Source organism: Megachile rotundata, chromosome 15 (genome assembly GCF_050947335.1).
Source record: "Megachile rotundata isolate GNS110a chromosome 15, iyMegRotu1, whole genome shotgun sequence".
Classification (NCBI taxonomy): domain Eukaryota; kingdom Metazoa; phylum Arthropoda; class Insecta; order Hymenoptera; family Megachilidae; genus Megachile; species Megachile rotundata.
In genome coordinates this window covers 12,445,411-12,467,739 of record NC_134997.1, presented here as the reverse complement: position 1 = coordinate 12,467,739, position 22,329 = coordinate 12,445,411, and the positions used below count along the sequence as shown (strand labels likewise).

Here is a 22,329-nt window from a genome sequence, read left to right as displayed (position 1 = left end):
CGAGTATCCTCCGAATGGCTAGGAAAGATACGCGTCGCCATCTCTAGGTCGTCCCTAGAAGGAACCGCGATATGGCGCTGCCGCCCGCTTTCGAATTTCCCGCCGCCTCGTCGATTCGGCGGGAAATCTGTGACCGTGCAAAATGGTACAAGGGCTTATTTAAATTCGATCGGAATTGGCCGCTTGCCTATTGACCAACTGCCACGGTCAGACGCATTGCAGTGACCCGCAATGTTCGAACGATCGAAAAGATTCGAGACTTTGCGATTCGATCGTTTCCTTGACCACGGTCAAATTATAAATAAACGTTCGTCGGCATCCAGCGGGCAGGCAACCCTTTGTATCCTCGGTCCCGTGCCATTAGCGACGTATATTTAAGCCGCTATACAGCCCGTCGACGAAACAAAGCTCCGCAAATATCCTAGGGGGACAAAAGGCTTGCGTCAAAGAATGAAAAGGGTAGAAAAAAAAAGAGAGAAAGGGTGAAAGAGCGAGAGTGGATGAAAGCGTTAGGCGGACGAACGACGCGACGCGCTCGACGACGCGACTAACGCCTGGACATCGCGGAACCCCTTTTCTTGCCCTTGCACCTGAAACCTATCAAGGTCGTCGTTTTCGATCTTACGTCTCGTTTCATTTTCACGCACCTAAATATTTTATGTTCCACGGAATCTATTCGCTGGAACCACGGTTTCAGTTTTTCCATTTCTTCTCGACCCGTTGAGAGCGCAAGAAGGAGCCTGCAGAATTCTCGCCGACACGATGCGTTTTATATCTGCAAACGTTTCTTGTGCAGATAGAAAAATCCTCCGCTATTTCTGTCTCGATTGTAAGGCCGAACGATCCCGTTTCCTCTCCTCTTTTTTCGTTTCTGTCCGCTCGTCTGGAACGCGAGGCTCCACTTTTTCCGCCCCCTTTTTCACCGTTTCCACCTGGAATCGTTTTTCAGGCTTTTAATTATGTTTCCATTCGTTTCTCCGATCTTTGCGAGGTCGAAAAATGTCCAAGGAGAAAGTTCACGGTTTCGCAACGCACACGCGTCGTGCACCGATAGCAGAAAGAAGAGAAATTCGGATAGAGGAGGAAACGATTTGGTGGGCCGATTTCATCGATCAACCTCTTCCAGCTCGCTAGCTATCCATCGACGTCATTTGCGCGTGTCTAGGGGGTGGGTCCTGGCCGAGTGCAACGACCCCCTTCTGCCGTTACTTTCCCCGTTGTTACTTTGAGCCAGCGTCTCTCAAACCGTCGCGTCTATTTGACCACGCTTTTAACATCGTTCCTTTTTGTCTCCGCTTTCCGAAACCTTCCGGGTTCGAATTCTATTCTCCTGTGAAGAGTTTGAGAAACACTGGCGTGGGGACCCGTGTCTAAAAGGGATAACGCTCGTAAAAATTGCTACCCTCCGATTGCTAGGGCAGTTCGTGCGTCTCCACAGAAATTAGGGACTACGCTTCGATTTTTTCTTGGCTTCTGACCAAAATTAAAACGCGATGCGTTCTGAAAGGTTTTACGCTTGATTAATCGGTCGAGGAAGGAAAATAGGATTCGGGAAAAGGGCTGAGAATTTGAGGAAAAGAAATCTTGCATCGAAGGTTCTATCGCTGAGCTTATAGTTTTATTCGGAAGGAATCTTGAGGAAAAGGTCTGATTCAGAAAAGAAACAAACTTTGTAGAATTATCTTCTCTTTTATTTATTCTTCTTCATCTTACAATTGGGTCGGTGATCATAGCAGTCGAGGTCCTTATACAATCAATCGATCAATCTTATGTACGCATTTATTAATTGTATGACCCGTTAATGTTTATAATTATCCCTTGAAGTGTGAATGGAGTGAATGAGGGTTGCAAGTGGCGACGCGTGTTCGTCAAAAAACGCATGAATGCCGTGAATGTTCACTTCATTTATAGCCAGCCTTATGTTATCCTCGAACTGTAGACGTGTGTGTAATTTCTTCAAAGATTAATTAAATATTTAAATGTTTTAATTAATTAAAAGAAGTGCTACACTTACATTTATCTTCTCTCGTTTTCTTTCGTTCCGATCGAAATTTGACCGCAAAAGGATGAAAAATTCCTAGTCATTTGGAATAAACACGCCCGTAGGAGATCGCGTTCGTCGGAGCACGATCGATGCGCCTAACTCGGCGTAAAATTGCGCTTCGAAGCGACGCTTACCGTGAACGAACCTACGACGCTATTTTCCCCCGTGTCCTCGAACGCCCGCAATTTTCCTCGACTTTTCCCGATTACGCTCCGCGCGAAAACGTTCAACGAACGTTGTTTGCAAGAGCGAAAACGCAAACGACAAAAATTCTTACGCAACCGTTCTATCGCGCAGCCTTCGGAGAGAAAGAGCGAGCGAGAGAGAGAGAGCGTATAACTAAAGAAGCCCGACGAATAATGGAAGAACGAGCGTTACATAAATTCAAGGATACCATGCGCAGCATTGGCTATCCTATTCGTTACGATACGGTATTTCATTGAAATCGTTACGTACGTGGCGTAATCGCCTGTCGTTCGTAACACGGCAGACGGCGTTGCGTCGACTTATATTATTAGAGATTCGTTAGGACATTTCCGAGGGAGTTCGAAGGGAAAAAGGATTAGGTAACGGAACTTTCGCTTTGGAAAATGAAACTCGAGCCAAATTCGAGTCGTATTTTTGTCGAGAGGCGAAAATCGAAGCGATCGATTCGAAACGAACGATTAACGCGTTGGTCGTTTCGGTCGTCGACCGACGCGACGCATCCGTTACGTAACAGGGCCAAAAATAAGTTCGTTCCCGAGATAGAATACTCGAATACTTTTCCAAAGACCTCTTTTAAAAGTCGTTATCGAAGTTGCATATCGTGGCAGACCGCGATAAAGTAAAACGTGACATAGCGGTTTCGTCAGCAGTTATGTGATTCGGGTAAAGAATCGGTAGGAAAAGTCGATTAGACAACGCCTACTTGAAATGCAAAGCGTAAGGACCATTTAAATAGGAACGAATGAAATTCTAGACCCAACCGGGCTTAACCTGATAGTTGAATAGCTACCGCGACCTAAACCTGCTCGCTGTGTTTTTACCCTAAGGCTTACGGTTATCGCCGTACCGGTTTCTTCACCGACGATAACAGACGTTGCGATACCCGTACGCTGCCCCCTTTTCGTTACTTCTTTCGCTGCACGGAAAATTTTACCGCTTTTCAGCTCGCAATCTCGCGATCGGAGTCATCTACAGCTGTTTTGGCAGTCAGCTGGCTTACGAATACTCGCGTGATTTCTTCGTCGAAGAAAAAGAACGATTATTCGTTCGTCGAAAAGTCGAGACGGAAGGAACGAGACATCGAAATGCAAATAGGACCAGTTTTCCGCGATGCGGGATCTCCGATATCCATTATGCATGGCGCTTAAGATGCGGGGTTGAAATCAAAGTCGGAGCGGGCAAAGAACGGGGCGAACCGTGAGACGGATACGCAACGACGAAGCTGCTGGCCGTAACGGCTGAGAAGCCGAAGGATGAGCACACGCCGACGTCTAAATTTAGAAACGCTCGCTCGCGTTGCTTACTTCCGCTTATTTTAGCTAAGGGGGCAATCGTTTCGGCCGAGAAACGCGCGACTCCCTCTTTCCTCTCCCTTTCCGGTTCTCGATGTCTCCGACTCGCGGAAATGCTCCACGATTTCCGCCATCGCTCCAAAGCGTTTCGAAACCGCTTTCGGGAATCCGATTTCGTTCACCGTCGCGAATTCCAACCTAATGTTTCGACGTTTAAACTTTTCATTAACGAATCGATCGACCGAGTTAGTAGGTCGACGCTGACTACGAACCTTGTCGGAGAAAAATCACTATATAGCTTTTTAACCTCTTGTTCAATTTATTTGCCAGGCAAAACTGTTCATAGTTTTACTGTTAAAAAAAGGGAATTAAAATGTGAGCATTTTATGTTCATCATTGTATGGATTTTTAACCTCTTGTACAATTTATTAGCCAGTCAAAACTATTCATAGTTTTACTGTTAAAAAAAAAATTAAAATGTGAGTATTTTATGTTCATCATTGTATGGATTTTTAACCTCTTGTACAATTTATTTGCCAGTCAAAACTATTCATAGTTTTACTGTTAAAAAAAAAGGGAATTGAAATGTGAGCATTTTATGTTCATCATCGTATGGATTTTTAACCTCCTGTACAATTTATTTGCCAGTCAAAACTATTCATAGTTATACTACTAAAAAAGAGGGGATTAAAATGTGAGCATTTTATGTTCATCATCGTATGGCTTTTTAACCTCTTGTACAATTTATTTGCCAGTCAAAACTATTCTGCTAATAAAAAATTCATCATATAGCTTTTTAACCTTTTGTACAATTTATTTGTCAGTCAAAACTATTCATAGTTATACTATTAAAAAATGTGAGCATTTTATATTATTGCATCTAATGATGAGCATCCTTGACTGTAAAAATTATGGACCTAAACTTGAGTAACCCTTTGGGCTCAAGAGGTGCCTCTCAGTCGCCATTTTGTTTAATACAATAATTTGAAATGAGCATTTTTTAACTGATTCTATAATATGACACGTGTGACGTATAAACATAGTGAAACAAACAACAGTAGAAATAATGAAACCTCAAAAGAATTCATTTAACTTTTTAACTAAGTTTTAAAGTTGCTGTTTGCAAACAGTCAAATTACCTTCGAGTACAAAGGATTAATTTGAGCAGGTTTTGTCACATTTAAACTATGAATGTGTGACGAGTGAGACTCGTCAAAGCAAGATTAAGTTTTAGTGTTTAGCAGCCGAAGGTAGAACCGTGTACAGTTTTTTGAAGAAGGAACGTTGACTCACTTTCGTTCGGTTTTATCGATTACGCTGTCGCATAGGATTTCAGGAAATCCACGTCAGTTTTGTATGGAATTAAAAAGTATAACAGAAGAAAATAATTCATTTACATAAGACTAACTATGCAAGACTACTTATGCAATAAAACCTATGCAGTTTAAAAGTTCCACCAAAGGTGGTCATTCCGCCATGTCTCAAAAAATCATTTCGGTAGAAGTCATTTCGAAATTTAAGTTCGAAGTATACTTAAATTTCCGAGCCTATTTCGTTAGCCGGAAGGAGTGGAGGGATCATAGGTAGCCAGCAGGACATGTAAGTCGGTGCACGGTTCGACACTCGATGGTTATGTAACGGGTGTCATAAAACGCACGAGCATCGATACGTTTCCAACTCGCTAGTAATTGTGTCTCGTAACCTTGAGCGTCGATCAAACGATCCTTCGTATCGGTACACCTCGTAGCGGCGCGTAACGCGGCGTACGATAAGCACCGTATATCTTAACCGCGTGGATAACGCGCAGAAGCGTTTACTGTTTACGCGAAAGACTACGTCGATCAGTAATCGTGGAGGCAGCGAAATTGGATCCGACGGAAGTCGCCAAAATTCTTGCACCGACAGCTTCTGCGATGTTTCGTTGTCATGGATAATGTAGCTTCTTTTCCTCGTAGCTTCGGAACGCGTGCAACGTTACGTAATTACTCGTAACGTTATCTTTACGGCCCTGCTAGCTTATTGCACGGAATAATTTTCTTTCGTATCTGTGCATCAAGTTAGGTTAGGTATGAATTCTTCTGATGGTTTAAACATAAGAAATGATCGGCTTCCGAATTTTTGCGCGATTCGAGTTTGACCGAAGCGATCGAGCGAACCGGAATGGCGTTCGTATTGCGCGATGTCACGTGTACGTAGAAACGCGCGCATAAGCGGCACGCTCGCGAGCAGACAACCTTGAGTGTATTATCGAGTTCCTGCGCGTCGGTGTCGTTACACGGATTCGAACGTTAGAATATTTTTATTCCTGAATTTTCCTGCAACGCGGGTTCGTGCGAAAAGTAATTTTCGTCAGCATGCACGAATGCACGCGTTTTTATGCTGAACCGAAGGAGGTAACGCGAGTCCACGCGCGTGCACAGCATGCGTTCACACACTGACTTCGTACATGTACTGGATTCCCATTTTTAGTTGTATCTCGTACGGCTTCGCACGCACGTGCCGAGTTCTTTTCTTCAAGTTTTGACTACCTTCGCGCTCCACTTAACCCTTACTTGTATTGTGACGCACAGTCAGGTACAATAAGTGTACTTAACATTTCAACTATTTGCTTTAACCCCTGACGCATTTAGAAATCAAATGCTTCCTCAAATTTTTAATACTCAACTTGAAATTTAGGTCCGACAATAATTTGCATAATTAATCGCTGAATATAAAATACATTTTAATTTTCTTTATTTGTTTTAACATTATAGATAAAATAGTTTTGACTGACGCATCTGGCAAATAAATTGTACGAGAGGTTAATAGTGTATCAACAATCGGCTCTGACTTGAGAAACTCATAAGTCAAGATTCGTAGTACCCGAACCACCGGTACCATTTCGTTTTTCGCGCGCTTTTTCATTGGTTAGTCGATAAAGTCGACTTCGCATCGAAAATGTTAGACGAAAGGTTATTTAATTAACTCTTAAAGCAAGAATCGATGGACTATCCACAAATTAGTAACAATTAACTAGTCAGGAAAGTAGTCAAAGTTGCACAGAATGCTTGAGTTAAGATACACTGATCACAATTACCGCAACTCTCCTATCATAATCACTTCACCGTTGTACAAGAAAATTCCCTCTCGACGTAGATTTGGTTATCGATGACAGTTACCATTATGGTGAATGATCACGAGTGTAAGCGCGGGAAGAATAAAATTTGAAGGAGGCGTGGGGCACAGTATATGTTCGTGACGTCCCTGTTCGCGTTCCTCGCCCCTGCGACTCGTCTTGGCTCCGTCTCTCTCTCTCATCCTTCTGTTTCGTTCCCGCGCGCATACGTAACTACGGGTGGGTAGTACTTACGTACGTGTGTCGCTTGTTCGCGCGTGGATAGGTATCGCGTCTTCGTCGTACTCTCGCGCTTGTTCCCGTTCTCGATCCGGCCGACGAGCGATTTCGAGCGGCTTCGTCGGCGCCATCGATCCCTCTCGCGCGCGTGCTTTCCTACTTTGTCGCGTCCGTTGGCGGAGCGCTTACGCACACGCGTGACGCTCGGTCGGTGTGCAGGCCGCGTCATGCATGTTCCGCGATGGACTTCGCCTCGCTTCGCCTCTCTTCGCCGCTCTCCGCCGCGTCTCGCTTCGTTTCGCCCCACCACGCTCGTTTCCCCTCGTCTCGTCCCGTTCCGTCCCGTACCGTCTCGGTTCGCTTCGTCGCAGCACGCCGCGCCGCGCCACGACTCTCTACCAGCTTCCTCCCACGCCTGGGGGCCGGGGACCATCGCGGGGCAGCCATTCCTTTGGCGAGCCTCGAGTAGCGCGTATCGTGTCCGCGCGTCGCGCAACCGCACTCGTAACAGTGACCGTAACCGTAAACCGTAACCACGCCTTTTCCCGAAAACAAACGGTCGAGCGTGTGCGCTTACCGGAAATCGAGGAAGCGACCGAGTACGGAACGATCTGTTTGGACGTAGCGCGGCCACCTATCCGTTCGCGTCCCTTGGTAGCGGAGCAACGCTTGCCGGCCGATCGAAAGGAAAACCTGCGACGAGTTTTGGTCCCGGAGTCGAACGGTATCCCGGTGCTACGGTGCTACGGTGTTACGGTGCTACGGTAATCCGGTCCGCCTGGCTCGCGCCCACGAGCGTGCCGTTTCTGTCCGTATGTGTGTTGTGCATAAACACGGAACTTCCGATGCTCTGATCGTGGCTGGTTGCGCGCAGTCGCTCCGCGTTCTTCGTGGAGCGCCGAACGTATCGGGAGTCGATCGCCGAGGTGAGGTTCAAAGTGCGCGATTACGGCGATCGAGCCGAGCGGCGCTCGAAGAAGGCAAGGAAGGAAGGAAGGATTTCGCGAACACGGAGGGAAAGGGGTTCGCGGGACAACCGGTGAGCGAAGCATCGCGGCCGAGTTCACCGAGATTCGCCGAGATTCAACGAGTTCGAGTGACCGGCCTCGCGTAGCCAGAAGAGGAGAGCAGCCCGCTGGGAAGATGTTTCGCGCGTACGGTTCTGCGCCGGCCGAGACACCTTCGAGCGCCGACATCTATCCATGGACCAATAACACGTTCCTCGATAAAGGTGCTGTCTTCTGCCGTTCGCTTTTCTCGAATTTCGCGGGGCCGCGGGGCGACCGCGGCGCGATGACGCAACCACTCGCAGCCTCGCCGTTTTCGGCTCGACTCGAGAGTTCGTCGACGCGTGTCCCGCCACGTGATCGCCCGTATTTTCTTTCGATGCAACCTAACCTTCTGTAGGAAAATTTCGGTATCTTCGGTCATTAAATGTTGCGAGGGCCCTTTAAAATTTAAAAGGTCCGGTCAGGTGCCGTGCACCTGTTCCACGCTCGAACGGCCCGGACCTACCCGGTGGCGTTCCGCTCGATTCTTACCGAATCCGCGTCGATACACTTGTACTAAGGAGTTTCAAGGTTGCTTCTGCCTCGTTTCGCAACGACGCGGCATTGATTTCCTTTTACTATCGAGGAATCTCGATTCTATCGCGATTTCGAGGCCACCCTGTATTTCGTTCGCCGCTAGAGTGCCTTGACCTGGCCTGACCTGCGCAACGTTCCACCCTACCCCGCGGGAAAAAGCTTCTCTCCCTGCTCGTATACGCACCGTGCTGAAACGCGTTTCGTTCCGGGTTACTTATCCCTCCTCTATCCGTTCCTCCATCCGCCTATCGGGCCCGTAAACGCGTCGCTCCGCTACCTTTTCTCTTCTCTTTCGTTTTCCATTTTCCGTCCCTTTTGCTCCTCCGCTGCCCGAGCGGCTTCGGCAAATACCTCCGCCGCGGTAGGACGTTGATCCGAAACGGAGTCCGATCGTTTATCGAACGCGCGGGAAACCGACCGGGATGAAACTAAACCGGGGAAATACCAGGGATGTCCGTCACATTATCTCCCGATGGAAAAAACAGGGAATCACACGGTGATCGTCCGGTTAAATCGATCGCCACGGTAGATGAACCAACGTGAGAAGCGACGTTGACCAACGTGAGAAGCTGACCAAGAATATCAAAACGGTTCGTTGCTGGTTCGTCTCCGTTACGCGCACGAAATACCCCTTCTTCGTTTGCGTCGTTTCTCAACGACCGGGCCCTTGTCGCAACAGCCTCGACCGACTTTCGAAAACGATACGCCGAGACTGTTCTTTGCAACGTTTCGGTTAGCCACGACGATCGGAAGCTCGCGAACTTTAGAGGCTGTTGTCCGATTAACGGCGCAACACCTGGTAGCTGATTCTCTTAATTACGTTTCACAAATGTCGATACGAAAGTTTGCGGATTTTTCGTTTCGATGTATGACTTTTTACAGCTGAGAAATCACTGTCGTTTTAAAATAAAACAATGTTAGACTTGCTTTGGATTTAATGATAAAAGTACTGAATGGGTGGTGGTTCACTATGGTGGCTCTTCTGAATATGTTCTCACTATATGGCCACTTAGTGGCTTTCATGAAGATCTTTTTACTGTATGACCACTATAGTAGTTTTTGTTAAGGTCCTCTCAGTATATGACCACTATAGTGGCTTTCATGAAGGTCCTCTCAGTATATGACCACTATAGTGGCTTTCATGAAGGTCTTCTCACTATATGGCCACTATAGTGGCTTTCATGAAGGTTTTCTCACTATATGATCACTATAGTGGCTTTCATGAAGGTCTTCTCACTGTATGACCACTATAGTAGTTTTTGTGTAGGTCCTCTCAGTATATGACCACTATAGTGGCTGTCATGAAGGTCTTCTCACTATATGGCCACTATAGTGGCTTTCATGAAGGTCTTCTCACTATATGACCACTATAGTGGCTTTCATGAAGGTTTTCTCACTATATGACCACTATAGTGGCTTTCATGAAGGTCTTCTCACTATATGACCACTATAGTGGCTCTTCCTAATACATCCACAAATTTCTTATTATAAAAGAATCAAGTTTTGTTAAGTTACATTCCTTGAAATCACCATTGATGTTGAAATTAAAAATAAAGTTAAAAAATCGATGAAATTAGTACACGTATTTATTGTTTGTTTTGATGAACAAGTTTTGTTAAATTACATTCCTTGAAATCACCATTGATGTTCATCAAAACAAACAATAAATATGTGTACTAATTTCTTTGATTTTTTAACCTCATTTTTGATCTACATTTTTGAATGTCATTTTTGAACTTCATTTTTTAACTTCATTTTTAATTTCAACTTAAGTACACATGTACGTATGTTTGTACGTTTACATACATGTACGTATGTTTAGAGTCAAATTGTAACGATTGATCTCAAAACTGTGGGTCACGAGTGAGCTAAAAAAATCCCGGTCCTCGAGGGTTTTGTCAAACCGAATTGTCAAACCGAATAATCGTATAAAAGGTCCACAGAGACCGTCTTCGATAATGCACATGTCGCGATGTTGGTCCCGAAACGGTTATGCCGAATTTACGTGCACACGGTCGCTCGTATCGATCGGCGTGAACCGCGCCTCGAGTCTTTTTCGACTGGCCATTTGCTCCCAGCGTACACGCTACGGTAAACGGTATACAACGTTTTCGCTGATCGATCCGCTTCGAAAAATTCCTCTCCGCTCGTCGTCGAACGCCTACTGTGTCCGTTATCGCGCGTGCTTCCTTCGCTTAACCAGCAGCCGCGTTACGTAAGCAACAATGAGCAATTATATAACGCGTGTACGTTTTAACGCGCGCGAAGACAGCGCGCGAAATCGTCGACCATGATTCGCTGGACGTTGCGTAAAACGTTTCGCGGGAATCGTTTCAGGAAAACTAAACTCTTCGCAAAACACCTCCTCCTCTTCTGTTACTCAATTCGTTTGGAGACCTTCGCGTTTTTATTTCACGTCTTTGAAACATACTGTGACTTAAATCTTCTGGGTTGGTCATTTATAGTATTGAGGGGGATAAAATGATTGGGGCTGTGGGGATATAAAAAACTGAAAAATTAGACTGTATTGAACAACACTTGATTATGAAGATTATATATAGAATTGTATTCAAATGAAGAACATTGAAAATGAAGGTCTTGTCACATATGAACATATGTCACATATGATATTGCAGACCTAACTACCTCCATCAATTATGGGTACAAATGTAGAGAATGTAAAAATGTAGAGAATCATGAAGATTATAGCTAGAATTGCACCCAAAAGAACATTGAAAATGTGGGTCTCGTCACATATGAACATATGTCACATATGATATTGTAGGCCTAGCTAACTCCATCAATTATGGGTACAAATGTAGAGCATGTAAAAATGTAGAGAATCATGAAGATTATAGCTAGAATTGCACCCTAAAGAACATTGAAAATGTGTGTCTCGTCACATATGAACATATGTCACATATGATATTGTAGACCTAGCTAACTCCATCGATGTGCAAAAACGTAAAAAATGTAAAAATATACAATTATGAAGATTATAGCTAGAATTGCACCCTAAAGAACATTGAAAATGTGTGTCTCGTCACATATGAACATATGGTCACATATGACATTGTAGACCTATCTAGCTCCATCAATGCGTTTAAAAATGTATAGAAAGTAAAAATGCAGAGAATATAAAAAATATGGAAATCGAAACACATTCGAAAGTGGCCCCGAGTCGAATGTTTCGTTTCCGAAAAGAAAAGGTTGCGTAATTTCCACCGGAACGTAAAACACGTCGCAAGGCCGATTGGTTATCGCGAAGCACCGATAAGATATCGATTCCGCAGCAGTAACGCCCACCTTTCCGATTCGATCGAGCCAATAATTTATATTTGATCGGTCCCCTTCACGAGAGCGAAGGTTTGGGTTTTTACGACGTACCGTTTGCGACGATTAAAATTAGACACGGATCGGGGCGGATTAACGATCGGCTCGACGAATGCTCGTTGGTTGGAAGTATATTTTCTACGGGCTAACGATTTCCTTCCTCGCGCAGTTTGTTCGCGCGATACACGGATAATTATAGCTCGGAACTGTGACGATAATTAATGCGGGAATGCGTTATCGAACCGTTTCGCGGATCAATGCCAACTCGTGCGGCTAATTGGATTTGATTCACAGGGGGACGCATCTGAAGTTCAAAAACAAAGAAGGAAATTTAAAATATGAGACGTTATTGAGCGATTTTTTGGAAAGAGATAACGGGTCGTACAGAAAGGAAAGAGTTATCGGAAGCGAGCCGTAGGCGAGCAGGTATGGGCTACGCATGTCAACTAGAGGGCATTCAACTATCGATCGCATAGTTTCAGCCACCCTCTACCCGGATTCAACCTTTCTCCGCCACGTTTTCCCCTCGCTCTTTCTTAGGGTAACTTTTCCTGACCGTTTCGTGTTTCGCCGCAATTTCCTTTCCGAATCCGTCGATAATTCAGCTGGATCGACCGCTGAAGCTCTGGGTGCTCGAGAAAACTGCGTTCGATTCCGCGAGACGTTTCGCGGTGTCCCGTTGGATCCACGTCGGAAACGAGCAGGAAGAGCAGATGGAAAGACGAGGAGAGAACGAGGTAGAGGGGAAGCTGGAGAGGGTCGTATGCGGGCCAGCTGATCGGTCGCGACGCACGTGTACGCGGCACGTACGTAGCTACGTCCGCTCGGAGCCGAGCGTGGGGACGGGTGTGCAGCGCCTCGTTCCTCTCGTTAACCACGCGCACGAGTACCGGGCCATTTAAATTTAGCCCGGCTCCCCGAATTGCCCGCATCTCTCGCTTTTCGTTGCTTGCCGTAAAGGTCGTGGTTGCCGAGTAACGATCGCTTCTGCCGACCCCTAATCTACCGACCACCGTTAGGCGAACCTGCAGTCCCGTAAAACACTCGGGTCAAGCTGAAACCGTTCTACATGAGTCTACCAAATGTCTTTCCTGAGCTGTGTATCATAAATTGTCTTCCTTCAATTGTCTTTCTTTAATTGTCTTTCTTAAGTTGTCCTTCTTGAATTGTTTCTCCTAAGTTGTCTTTCTTTAATTGTCTCTCCTAAGTTGTCTTTCTTGAATTGTCTCTCTTAAGTTGTCTATCTTGAATTGTCTCTGCTAAGTTGTCTTTCTTTAGTTGTCTCTCCTAAGTTGTCTTTCTTGAATTGTCTTTCTTTAGTTGTCTTTCTTGAATTGTCTCTCTTAAGTTGTCTATCTTGAATTGTCTCTGCTAAGTTGTCTTTCTTTAGTTGTCTCTCCTAAGTTGTCTTTCTTGAATTGTCTTTCTTTAGTTGTCTTTCTTGAATTGTTTCTCTTAAGTTGTCTTTCTTGAATTGTCTCTCTTAAGTTGTCTTTCTTGAATTGTCTCTCTTAAGTTGTCTTTCTTGAATTGTCTCTCTTAAGTTGTCTATCTTGAATTGTCTCTCTTAAGTTGTCTATCTTGAATTGTCTCTCCTAAGATGTCTTTCTTGAATTGTCTCTCTTAAGTTGTCTTTCTTGAATTGTTTCTCCTAAGTTGTCTTTCTTCAGTTGTCTCTTCTAAGTTGTCTTTCTTGAATTGTCTCTCTTAAGTTCTCTTTCTTTAGTTGTTCTTCCTACTTTGTCTTTCTTGAATTGTCTTTCCTCAGTTGTCTCTCCTAAATTGTCTTTCTTGAATTGTCTTTCCTGGTTGTAGTCTCTCCTCAGGAGCTGTCTCTTGAATTGTGGTCTCTCCTCAGGAGTTGTCTCTTGCATTCTGGTCTCTCCTGAGATGTCCTCCCAAATGATGTTCTGTTTTGAAGAGGTGTGTGGCTGAATTGTGGTCTCTCCTGAGGAATTGTCTTTCTGAGTTGTCTTCTCAGTTGCCTCCTGAGGAATTGTCTTCCTGAGTTGCATCTTTTAAGTTGTCTTCTGAAGAACTGTCTTTCTGAGTTGTCTTCTGAAGAACTGTCTTCCTGAATTGTCTTCTAAGTTGCCTTTTGAGGAACTGTCTTTCTGATTTGTCTTCTAAAGAATTGTCTTTCTGAGTTGCATCTTTTAAGTTGTCTCCTGAGGAATTGTCTTTCTAAGTTGCTTCTTTTAAGTTGTCTCCTGAGGAATTGTCTTTCTGAGTTGCATCTTATAAGTTGTCTCCTAAGGAATTGTCTTTCTGAGTTGCATCTTTTAAGTTGTCTCCTAAGGAATTTTTCCTGTGTCGCTTCTCCTAAATTGTATCTCTGAATTGTAGTCTCTCCTCAGAAGCTGCCTCTTGAACTCTGGTCTCTCTTCAGTTGTCTCTTGAATTCAGTCTCCCTGTGGGTGTACAGCAAACGTCCTGTCAGTAGAATATGCAACGGTTTCGAAGTCGCTAACCGTCAAGCGTTTACCCCTAACGGTACCTTCATACCCAGATAAAAGCAACAGCGTCGAAAATTCGAGCTCTTTTCCTACAGAATGCAACATTCAAGAAAGAAGATAATGAGAATGCACGCTACACAGTTCGAACTGTGGTTCGATCGTCTCTAGCACGGGACTATTTTTAACCAAGAATAGTATACCAAAGTTATTTTCTTGTTTCTCCGCGTAACGTTCCGGGCGACCATCTTGGTCGCCCTCCGAACGCGACCGTGGACGCTTTTGTCACGTAAATCGACGATTTAACTCCGCCTTTCTTTTCTTCTTCGCAGCTACTTTCGTCGGAAACTTTGACTGAAACGTCCATAGGTTATCGAAAGATTACTCCAAATTGGATAACGTTCGATTACTCGTATCGTTGTTACACGGTTGGAAAGAAAGCGTAGTATTAGTCCTTTGCGCTCGAGAGGCGCCTCTCAGGCACCATTCGATTTAATACAATAATTTGAAATAAGCATTATTTAGCTAATTCCGTAATAGTCCTCATGTGATATATAAACATAGCAAAATTCACAATAGTGGAAATTATTACTAGAACTCATTTAACATTTTAGTTAATATTTTAAAGTTGCTACTTGCAAATAATAAAATTATCTTCGAGTGCAAAGGGTTAGATAGTGCAGAGTACCTACCATGACTCTCATCAGTCAGTATTAGTATAAAATTACTATTACAATGCATAGTACAGTGCATATCTATCATGACATCGTTTATAGCAACGATCAGCGAAAGTCTAAGACCAAAGATCTTCCATCTAAAGTTCTAAGACTCCAAGCGTGAACTTATGAACTTGTCACAGTAACAATATTCTATTGATGTCCTCAAACACCGGTTTGCGTCTCAGACACTACCAAGCGTTTCCTAACAAGAAAAGCTATCGGTGGACAATTCCGCAGCGTATCTCCGACCGCGTTACAACGAAACCATCGTGCACGACACAGGTCGTGCATTGTCCGTGCGTAACGGAGCTAAATAGGTTAATATGCACATCCGTATTGTGGCTCGCGTTATGTCACCGATGCCAGCTTAATCGAATAGGCCAAACTCTACCGGGTATTCCCACGAAACTGTTGATCGCCGATCGATCATATGTCTGCAAGATAAACGTTCTTTCAAAAGTAGCCTTCCACGATTATCGACGATAAGAAAAATCGACCTTAACGTTTGACAAAGCGAAGGTACAGTAGAGAAAACCAGTAAGGAGAAAGCGTTTGGAAATTTTATCGAAACTGTGGACAAGTTGGGCAAAAAACGGCGTCGCGGTTTCGCGGTTCGAAACAGGTATGAAGAGATGGAGTCTAGGAAAGTCGACGGGTCAAATCAGCGAGGCGCGGTCCGTTGCTTCGGCACGTTCGAGCGTAGCCGAGTGTAAACGAGCGAAGAAAGCGTTTCGCGAAATCAACGATTCGTCGATTTATCCGTCGACGAGAGAAGCAACCGAAAAAATTGAAACGATAAGAAGGAACTTTCTAAACCCGTAAGTCGATCGAGGCTCAAAACGTATCGTTGAGCAACGGCGCGGTTTCGTGATCGAAAAGGCTATCCTTTACGCGTCTCGATGTACTAACGAGTTTCATAATAAGACCCGGTAAAATCGCGGGTACCGTAACGGTATCGCTTGCGCCAACAATCGATTTCCCTTCGAACGGTATCGATTAGCCCGACGTCTTTGAATTCGCTGTTTTCATGGCGGTAGTTTCGACAGGTTATTTCGGTTTACTTTTTTCAGTCGCTACTTGCGACACCGCGCAACCCGATCTTCGAGAACAGCACGCGACCGGTTCGTTTTTTCTCCTCTCTTTTCCTTTACACCCTTGCGATACGGTAATACCGTTGGGCGTATATAATCTCGGCCGTCTAACGTTACCGCGCGTGGATGCCTCGCGTCCAAATCTCGATCCGCGGAGATCGGTTTCGATCGCGACGATTATTCGCTTTCGCAGCATCGCTTAGAAGAATTTCGAAACACTGGCGGCCTTTTAATCGAAGCGTTTTCACCTTTTCTGTTTCAGGGTACATGAACTGCAATGCCAGCACGCTGCAATCGCTCGCGCAACTACACGGTGAGTGAAAATTACTGGATTCGCTCTTACTAAGTTACGGAGACGTGTAGCTTACCCTCTGCGCTCTCAGTCGCCATTTTATTTAATACAATAATTTGAACAAGAATTTTTTAACTGATTCTATAATATAATAATTAAAAAATTAGTCAGTCACCGTTTTATTTAATGCAATAATTTGAAACAAGAATTTTTAAACTGATTCTATAATATAATACTTAAAAAATGAATTATTATATGAATTATAATTTTCAAATTAGTATAATGATTAGAAAATTTGAATTAATATAATAATTAGAAAATTACAATGACTGTTTGCATTTTTATTTTACCTCCTATACTGATTATGCAGTGAAGTAAATATATAGGGTGTCTCACAATTAGTGTAGGTCCCTTAAATGGTAGCTAACGTGATTCTGAATAAGATTTCCCTTTGCAGAAATGGTGTGTGAAGCTTCGTTTTTGAATTATTAAGAAAAAACGCGGAGCAAGATTATGCGCGCGCAGCCGCAAGAGCGGCAGCTTCGAACCTGGCGTCTGCGCATGCGCAGTCCTCGCGCTCTGATCAGACCGCGTTTTTCTTGAATAATTCGAAAACGATGCTTCAAACCTTATTTCTGCAAAGGGAAATTTTATTCAGAATCACGTTAGCTACATATTAATGGATGTTCGAAAAAATTGGAAATGCAATGGAATTTCATACCTTAATAAATTGTAATGTTAACCTCAAAAATAGCTTTTTCGTTCGTGTCTTGATAAAATAAGGCTGTACCTTTCGTTTAAAAATACGTAGCTTTGAAACCACGTAGCTAGACTAAAACGTAGAGTAGAAGTACATACGAAGTACACAAGAAGAATACAAGAAGAAGAATTATATTATTTTATAACAGAAACACATCTTGCTAAGTTACGTCTAAATGTCATACGAACGTGTATCTTCTACCGCTCCATAAACCTTGCTACCACTCGCTAATTTCAAGTTTTGCGTACTAGCGTCAACATGCATAAATCGCGTGGAGGTAACGGTACCTCGTGGGTGGTAAAGTAGCGCGGCGTAATCTCGAGATTGGAAACGAGCTTAATTTCCCGTGGCAATTGATCTCTGGAGTTACGGTATTCGAGCTAGCCGGATTAATCTCGTTTAGCGGCCTCGCGTTTCGTATTTTCTTCGCTGCATTTTTCGACGAGGCATACTTAGCGGATGTAGAGATTATGGAGAAACTAGTGAAATAATTAACCTGGGGTTCGGTCCATGAATTTTCTTTAAACATCGAAACCTTCTTCTGTCGGTTCTTGATTTATAGCTTTCTTTAACAGTAAAAATACCAAGCCAGTTAAATGACCGCTCCATAAGTTTCTTATTATAAGGTACACATTTTGTTAAAAGAACAAAGCAAAGTACAAAGTACATTCTTTGGAATCAGAATTGATTTTCATGAAGATAAAGAATAAATGAGTGTACAAATTTATGTTTCGTTTTGTTTATTTTTTTTTTAAACTTCATTTTTAATTTCAAATTAAGTACACAGCCAGTTAACTTCTTGCAGTTTATAGCAAGTTCATATGTGACTGAGTGTCACACTTCTCTTGGATCTTATAAATAACTCTTGCAATTTCCTCCCATTACTCCTGCAATATTAAGATTTCTTATCTTGTAAATTAAATAAGGGTTAATTCGTGACCGCCATTGCAAGTACGACGCAGTCATCGCGCATCGATCCCGCTAAAAATATTTGCCTTATCGACAAAAACACTCGAAAACATTTCCCCTCAGACCGGAAGAGAATTTCAGGGATGATCATATTCTCTTCTCCGTATATTTTTGCCGGTGAAACGTTAGACGTTGCGAAACGCGTCGAGGCAAGATTTTCCTTGTCCCACATTCCTCGCATCCTTGGCAAAGTTTCGCGCCGCTGTAGGATAAACGCTTCGATCGCCCTCGAGTTGGGCAAAGCTAAAATCGCGGGTTTTACGGAAAGTACAAACGTATTCCTTATTAGAAAGTCGAAAGAATAGAATCAAAGCTGCAGCGGCTTTAAAAGGTAGTCGATCGAAACTAACCAGTTTCTCCAAGGACGATGCGACCAATTAAAAGCAATGCTCGTGGCAAAGATTGTCACGGGAGCTCGATTAAAGGTAATTAACGATTTTATTCGCAAAGAGAATACTTTTACCTTCTTCTGGCTCGATCGGTAAAATGGATCCCTGACGTTTCGAAGGTTAGCTCAAATTAATATGTACACTTTTGTGTTTAAACCCCTTGGGGCTTGAAGTTGAAAAAATAAAAATTCTTCACAAAACTTCGGAGTCAAATATAGGAATCTTGCTGTGTTCAAACCCTTTTGGAACTCTACTTGAAAAAATAAAAATTCTTCACAAAACTTCGGAGCCAAATATAGGAATCTTGCTGTGTTCAAACCCCTTTGGAACTCTACTTGAAAAAATAAAAATTCTTCACAAAACTTCGGAGTCAAATATAAGTATCTTGCTGTGTTCAAACCCCTTTGGAACTCTACTTGAAAAAATAAAAATTCTTCATAAAACTTTGGAGCCAAATATAGGAATCTTGCTGTGTTCAAACATCTTGGGGCTTGAAATTGAAAAAATAAAAATTCTTCAAAAAACTCTGGAGCCAAATATAGGAGTCTTGCTACAAGCTTGTATAATTTACTTGTCAGATGTGTTAGTAAAAAATAATTCACTTGTGAGTATTTTATATTCAGCGATCCTTGACTATGTGATCCTTGATGAACCTAAATGGTCCACTTAGTTAAACCTAAATAGTCCACACAGTTAAACCCAAATGGTCCACATAATTACACCTAAATGGTCCACATAGTTGAACCAAAATTTCAAATTGAAGTATTAAAAATTTTAGCAAGGTTTGTCACATGTGTGACTGCACGAGACTTGTCAAAGGGGTTAATATCACACGTGTCCATTACAGTCCTCCAATTATTTCAGAAGACTATAGAAGAAGCTCGTCACCACAGAAGAATACTAAGGTTTTATCGAAGCTCTCAAGCTTGCACGCGAGCGAGAAGAAAAAGAGGACCGGGTAGACCTGTTTTCAAGACCTGCCTTAACTCGTATCGGGAGCACTTTCGCGTTCGACGTCGCAAAAACAGAAAAGCGAAGACGCGTCGGAGAAAGTGGAGAACCGCTTCGGATTCTTTCGTTAAATTCGACCCCGACATTTTCGACCGCGCTTTTTCCTGGTTAGATCGTAGTCTAAGGGGTTAGGTGAATATCGCGGGAAAAGGGTGACGAAGAGGGTGAAGAGAGGCGAGAGAGTCGACTCGTCGACGGAACGAGGACGCGGAAGGGCTGTCGTAGACGCTCTGCCTCTTGAGACGCGTGCTCGTTAATTTACTGGATTTTCTAAGTCGTTAATAAGCCCATAATTACGAATTTTTATAAGTTGGCGAAGTCGCGGCTAGACGTGGGAAAAAAACAAGTAAAGCGTCGTGTCTGGTAACGTTTTAATTGCTCCACCTCTTCTTCACCGGGGCAATTCCGTCTTTCGATGTTTCTCCCCTGTTTCTGTCGGGTTTCGATCGTGGTGGTTAATTGACAAATAAACTTTGACATTTATTATTTCTGCACCGCTGAATTTCGAGGTGGTTTTGCAAATTAACCTTTAACGCATGAACTGCTACTCTGAAACTGCTGGAAATTGCATTAGGTATTTTCATTTTTGCAAATCTTAACAAACATTTTTACAGTGTCTTGTTATATTTATTTTTCATAGTTACAAGCAGTTAATACTGCTAACTAAGATCGAGTATTTTCAATGAAGAGGACATATTTTTAATTAAATGAATGGTAGATCTACATGGTAATTGAAATGCCACATGTGGATGACATGGCAGTCAACGTGTTAAGCAAACCTATACCGTTGTTATAAAATTACATTGTCGATCACAGATCCTTTCGCCTTGTTCAAAATCAGTTTTGTTCGATCAGAAATAAATTTTCTCAAGCAAAAGTGTGCTAGGTACCGAAATTCTTGAAACTATCTCAAAGCGGAAAACCTCGTTTCCTCCACACAGATCCGAGATAGCCAGTTTTTTCCAAACTCGAGCAAAGTTATCGGAAAGGTCGATCGTTAACGACGAAAAGGTTGTGAACGCGTGGTTTCTACAGAGATAACGTCAGAAGGGAACGTCGTATCTCCTCGAAACGTAGTTAGTTAAATATCTAAAAATTCATTCCATGACGAGAACACATACAATTTTTATAAATCAGCTGTTGAACATCTCTTCACCTTGTCTAAAATTGACTGTTGTCGATCTTGTCTGAAATCGAATCTTGAAGCGAGATCGGGTAAGCGGAGGATTACTGGGGAGCGACAGGAAGAACGTCATGAAAGAAGAATGGCCGACACGAGACAACGTTCGTTACGTTCTCTACAATGGTCGATTATTGCGAACCCTCTTCCTACGTGACCGGCTTTTTACCCTGCAAATTGGATCAGATTCCGCGCTTTTCTGTCGTCATGCTTTTGTCGCGGATCGATTCATAGGAAGATCGTTTTGTTTGGATCTATAATTTGTGGATTGCAGATTTGACGGTGAATCGGTGACTTTGGGGATTTTGGATGCTTCAAGTTGGAAGTCGTGTAGGATCGTTAGGATTGATGTTAGGGTTAAGGTTTGAGTTTACAGTGTCAGTCACTGGAGTCGCAGGAGTTCAGTGTCAGTCACTGCAGTCACATGCTGAGTTCAGTCAGTCACTGAAGTCGCAAGCTGAGTGTCAGTCACTAGATTCGTAGGCTAAGTACAGTGTCAATCACTGAAGTCACAAGCTGAGCTCAGAGTCAGTCACTGAAGTCACAGGCTCAGTTCAGAGTCAGTCACTAAAGTCGCAGGCTAAGTACAGTGTCAGTTACTGAAGTCATAGACTGAGTGTCAGTTACCGATGACATCGTATTCACTGTTAAGTGAATTCTTTTAAGATAATTATATTTCTACCAATAATACCACTATTGTCCCAGTACATTCATCACATGTGCAACATTATAGATTTAGCATAAAAATTATTGAATTGAATTTTGCATTATAATCTGTCTCTTGTAATAGCTGTGACCCGACAAATCACAGTGCAAGTTACAGTCTCTCCGTACAAAAGAATGTGTGAAAAAATCAGTCGCACGCATCCCGACAAGAAACAGAATGGAAGTAAGGGAGCGGAAGGAAGGAAGAGAAACTCAATGGTACACTAGAATGTATCGGCGTCGGGACGCCAGAAAAATACGACGCGAGGGGGGTCGCCGCGAGGCAATGGGGGTAAAGCACGAGGCGGTGGTGGTGATGTCGATGGTGGTGGTAGCTGGAAAAGGGCATTCACCTCGGACTGCTTCCACGCGGGTTTCTTTCCAACGCGGGTCGTTTCGTAAACCTCGATATGGTCAAGCAACGAAAGTAAGGTCGTTACACGGTAAATGTTCATTGGAGGACTAGTTTCTTTCGATGAGTTACTTTTTAGCAAATCTATGCTTCTTCGATTATTACTACTTGTTACTATAGGCATTTATCTAGTCTGTTATCTAGTCAGTTATCTAGTCAGTTATCTAGTCAACTATCCTGTTACATATCAGTTCATACGAATAGTCGAATGTTAACTGGATGTCGAATTAGGGCCACATAATGTAGCTTTTATGACATGTGGACAATGTACCACATATGGCAAATTCTTAATGTCATGCAAAATTAATGAATACGCTGAATGAGTACACTGATGACAATATACATAGCAATTGATTTCTTACTATGACAATAATCAAATTTTGTTAAAAAGCAACTAAGAGTCATGCACTCATTTAGGCTTGACTACCAATAACACATCAGGTGAAGTTTGATAAATGCCATAGAAAATGGAGCCTACACACTAGTTTACAACTATCCAACCACATCTGACTTGAAAAGAGTTGCATATATTTGGGAAAAGTAATGAAGAGA

The 22,329-nt window shown here is 43.2% G+C and overlaps 1 protein-coding gene and 1 long non-coding RNA gene across 4 annotated transcripts in view; one reads left to right on the top strand and one right to left on the bottom strand.

Moving 5' to 3' along the window:
- The window catches only part of orb2 (cytoplasmic polyadenylation element-binding protein orb2), a 47,869-nt gene that overhangs the window by 8,759 nt on the left and 16,781 nt on the right, over nt 1–22,329 (top strand). Inside the window, exon 3 of one of the 2 annotated variants that reach the window (XM_076540276.1) lies at nt 16,322–16,372. The exons of the other annotated variant lie outside the window; for it this stretch is intronic. Coding sequence (XP_076396391.1) covers nt 16,322–16,372 — 51 coding nt within the window. The remainder of the gene's footprint in view (nt 1–16,321; nt 16,373–22,329) is intronic. 2 annotated transcript variants of the gene reach the window in all.
- LOC105662554 (uncharacterized) lies at nt 1,670–11,130 on the bottom strand. 2 transcript variants are annotated; one of them, XR_013040640.1, is made up of 3 exons: nt 4,061–10,111; nt 2,015–3,956; nt 1,670–1,933 (listed from the first exon to the last, which is right to left on the bottom strand). It is a non-coding gene; the product is annotated as an uncharacterized LOC105662554 (long non-coding RNA). The 2 variants fall into 2 exon arrangements; XR_013040639.1 differs by having other exon boundaries at nt 2,015–11,130.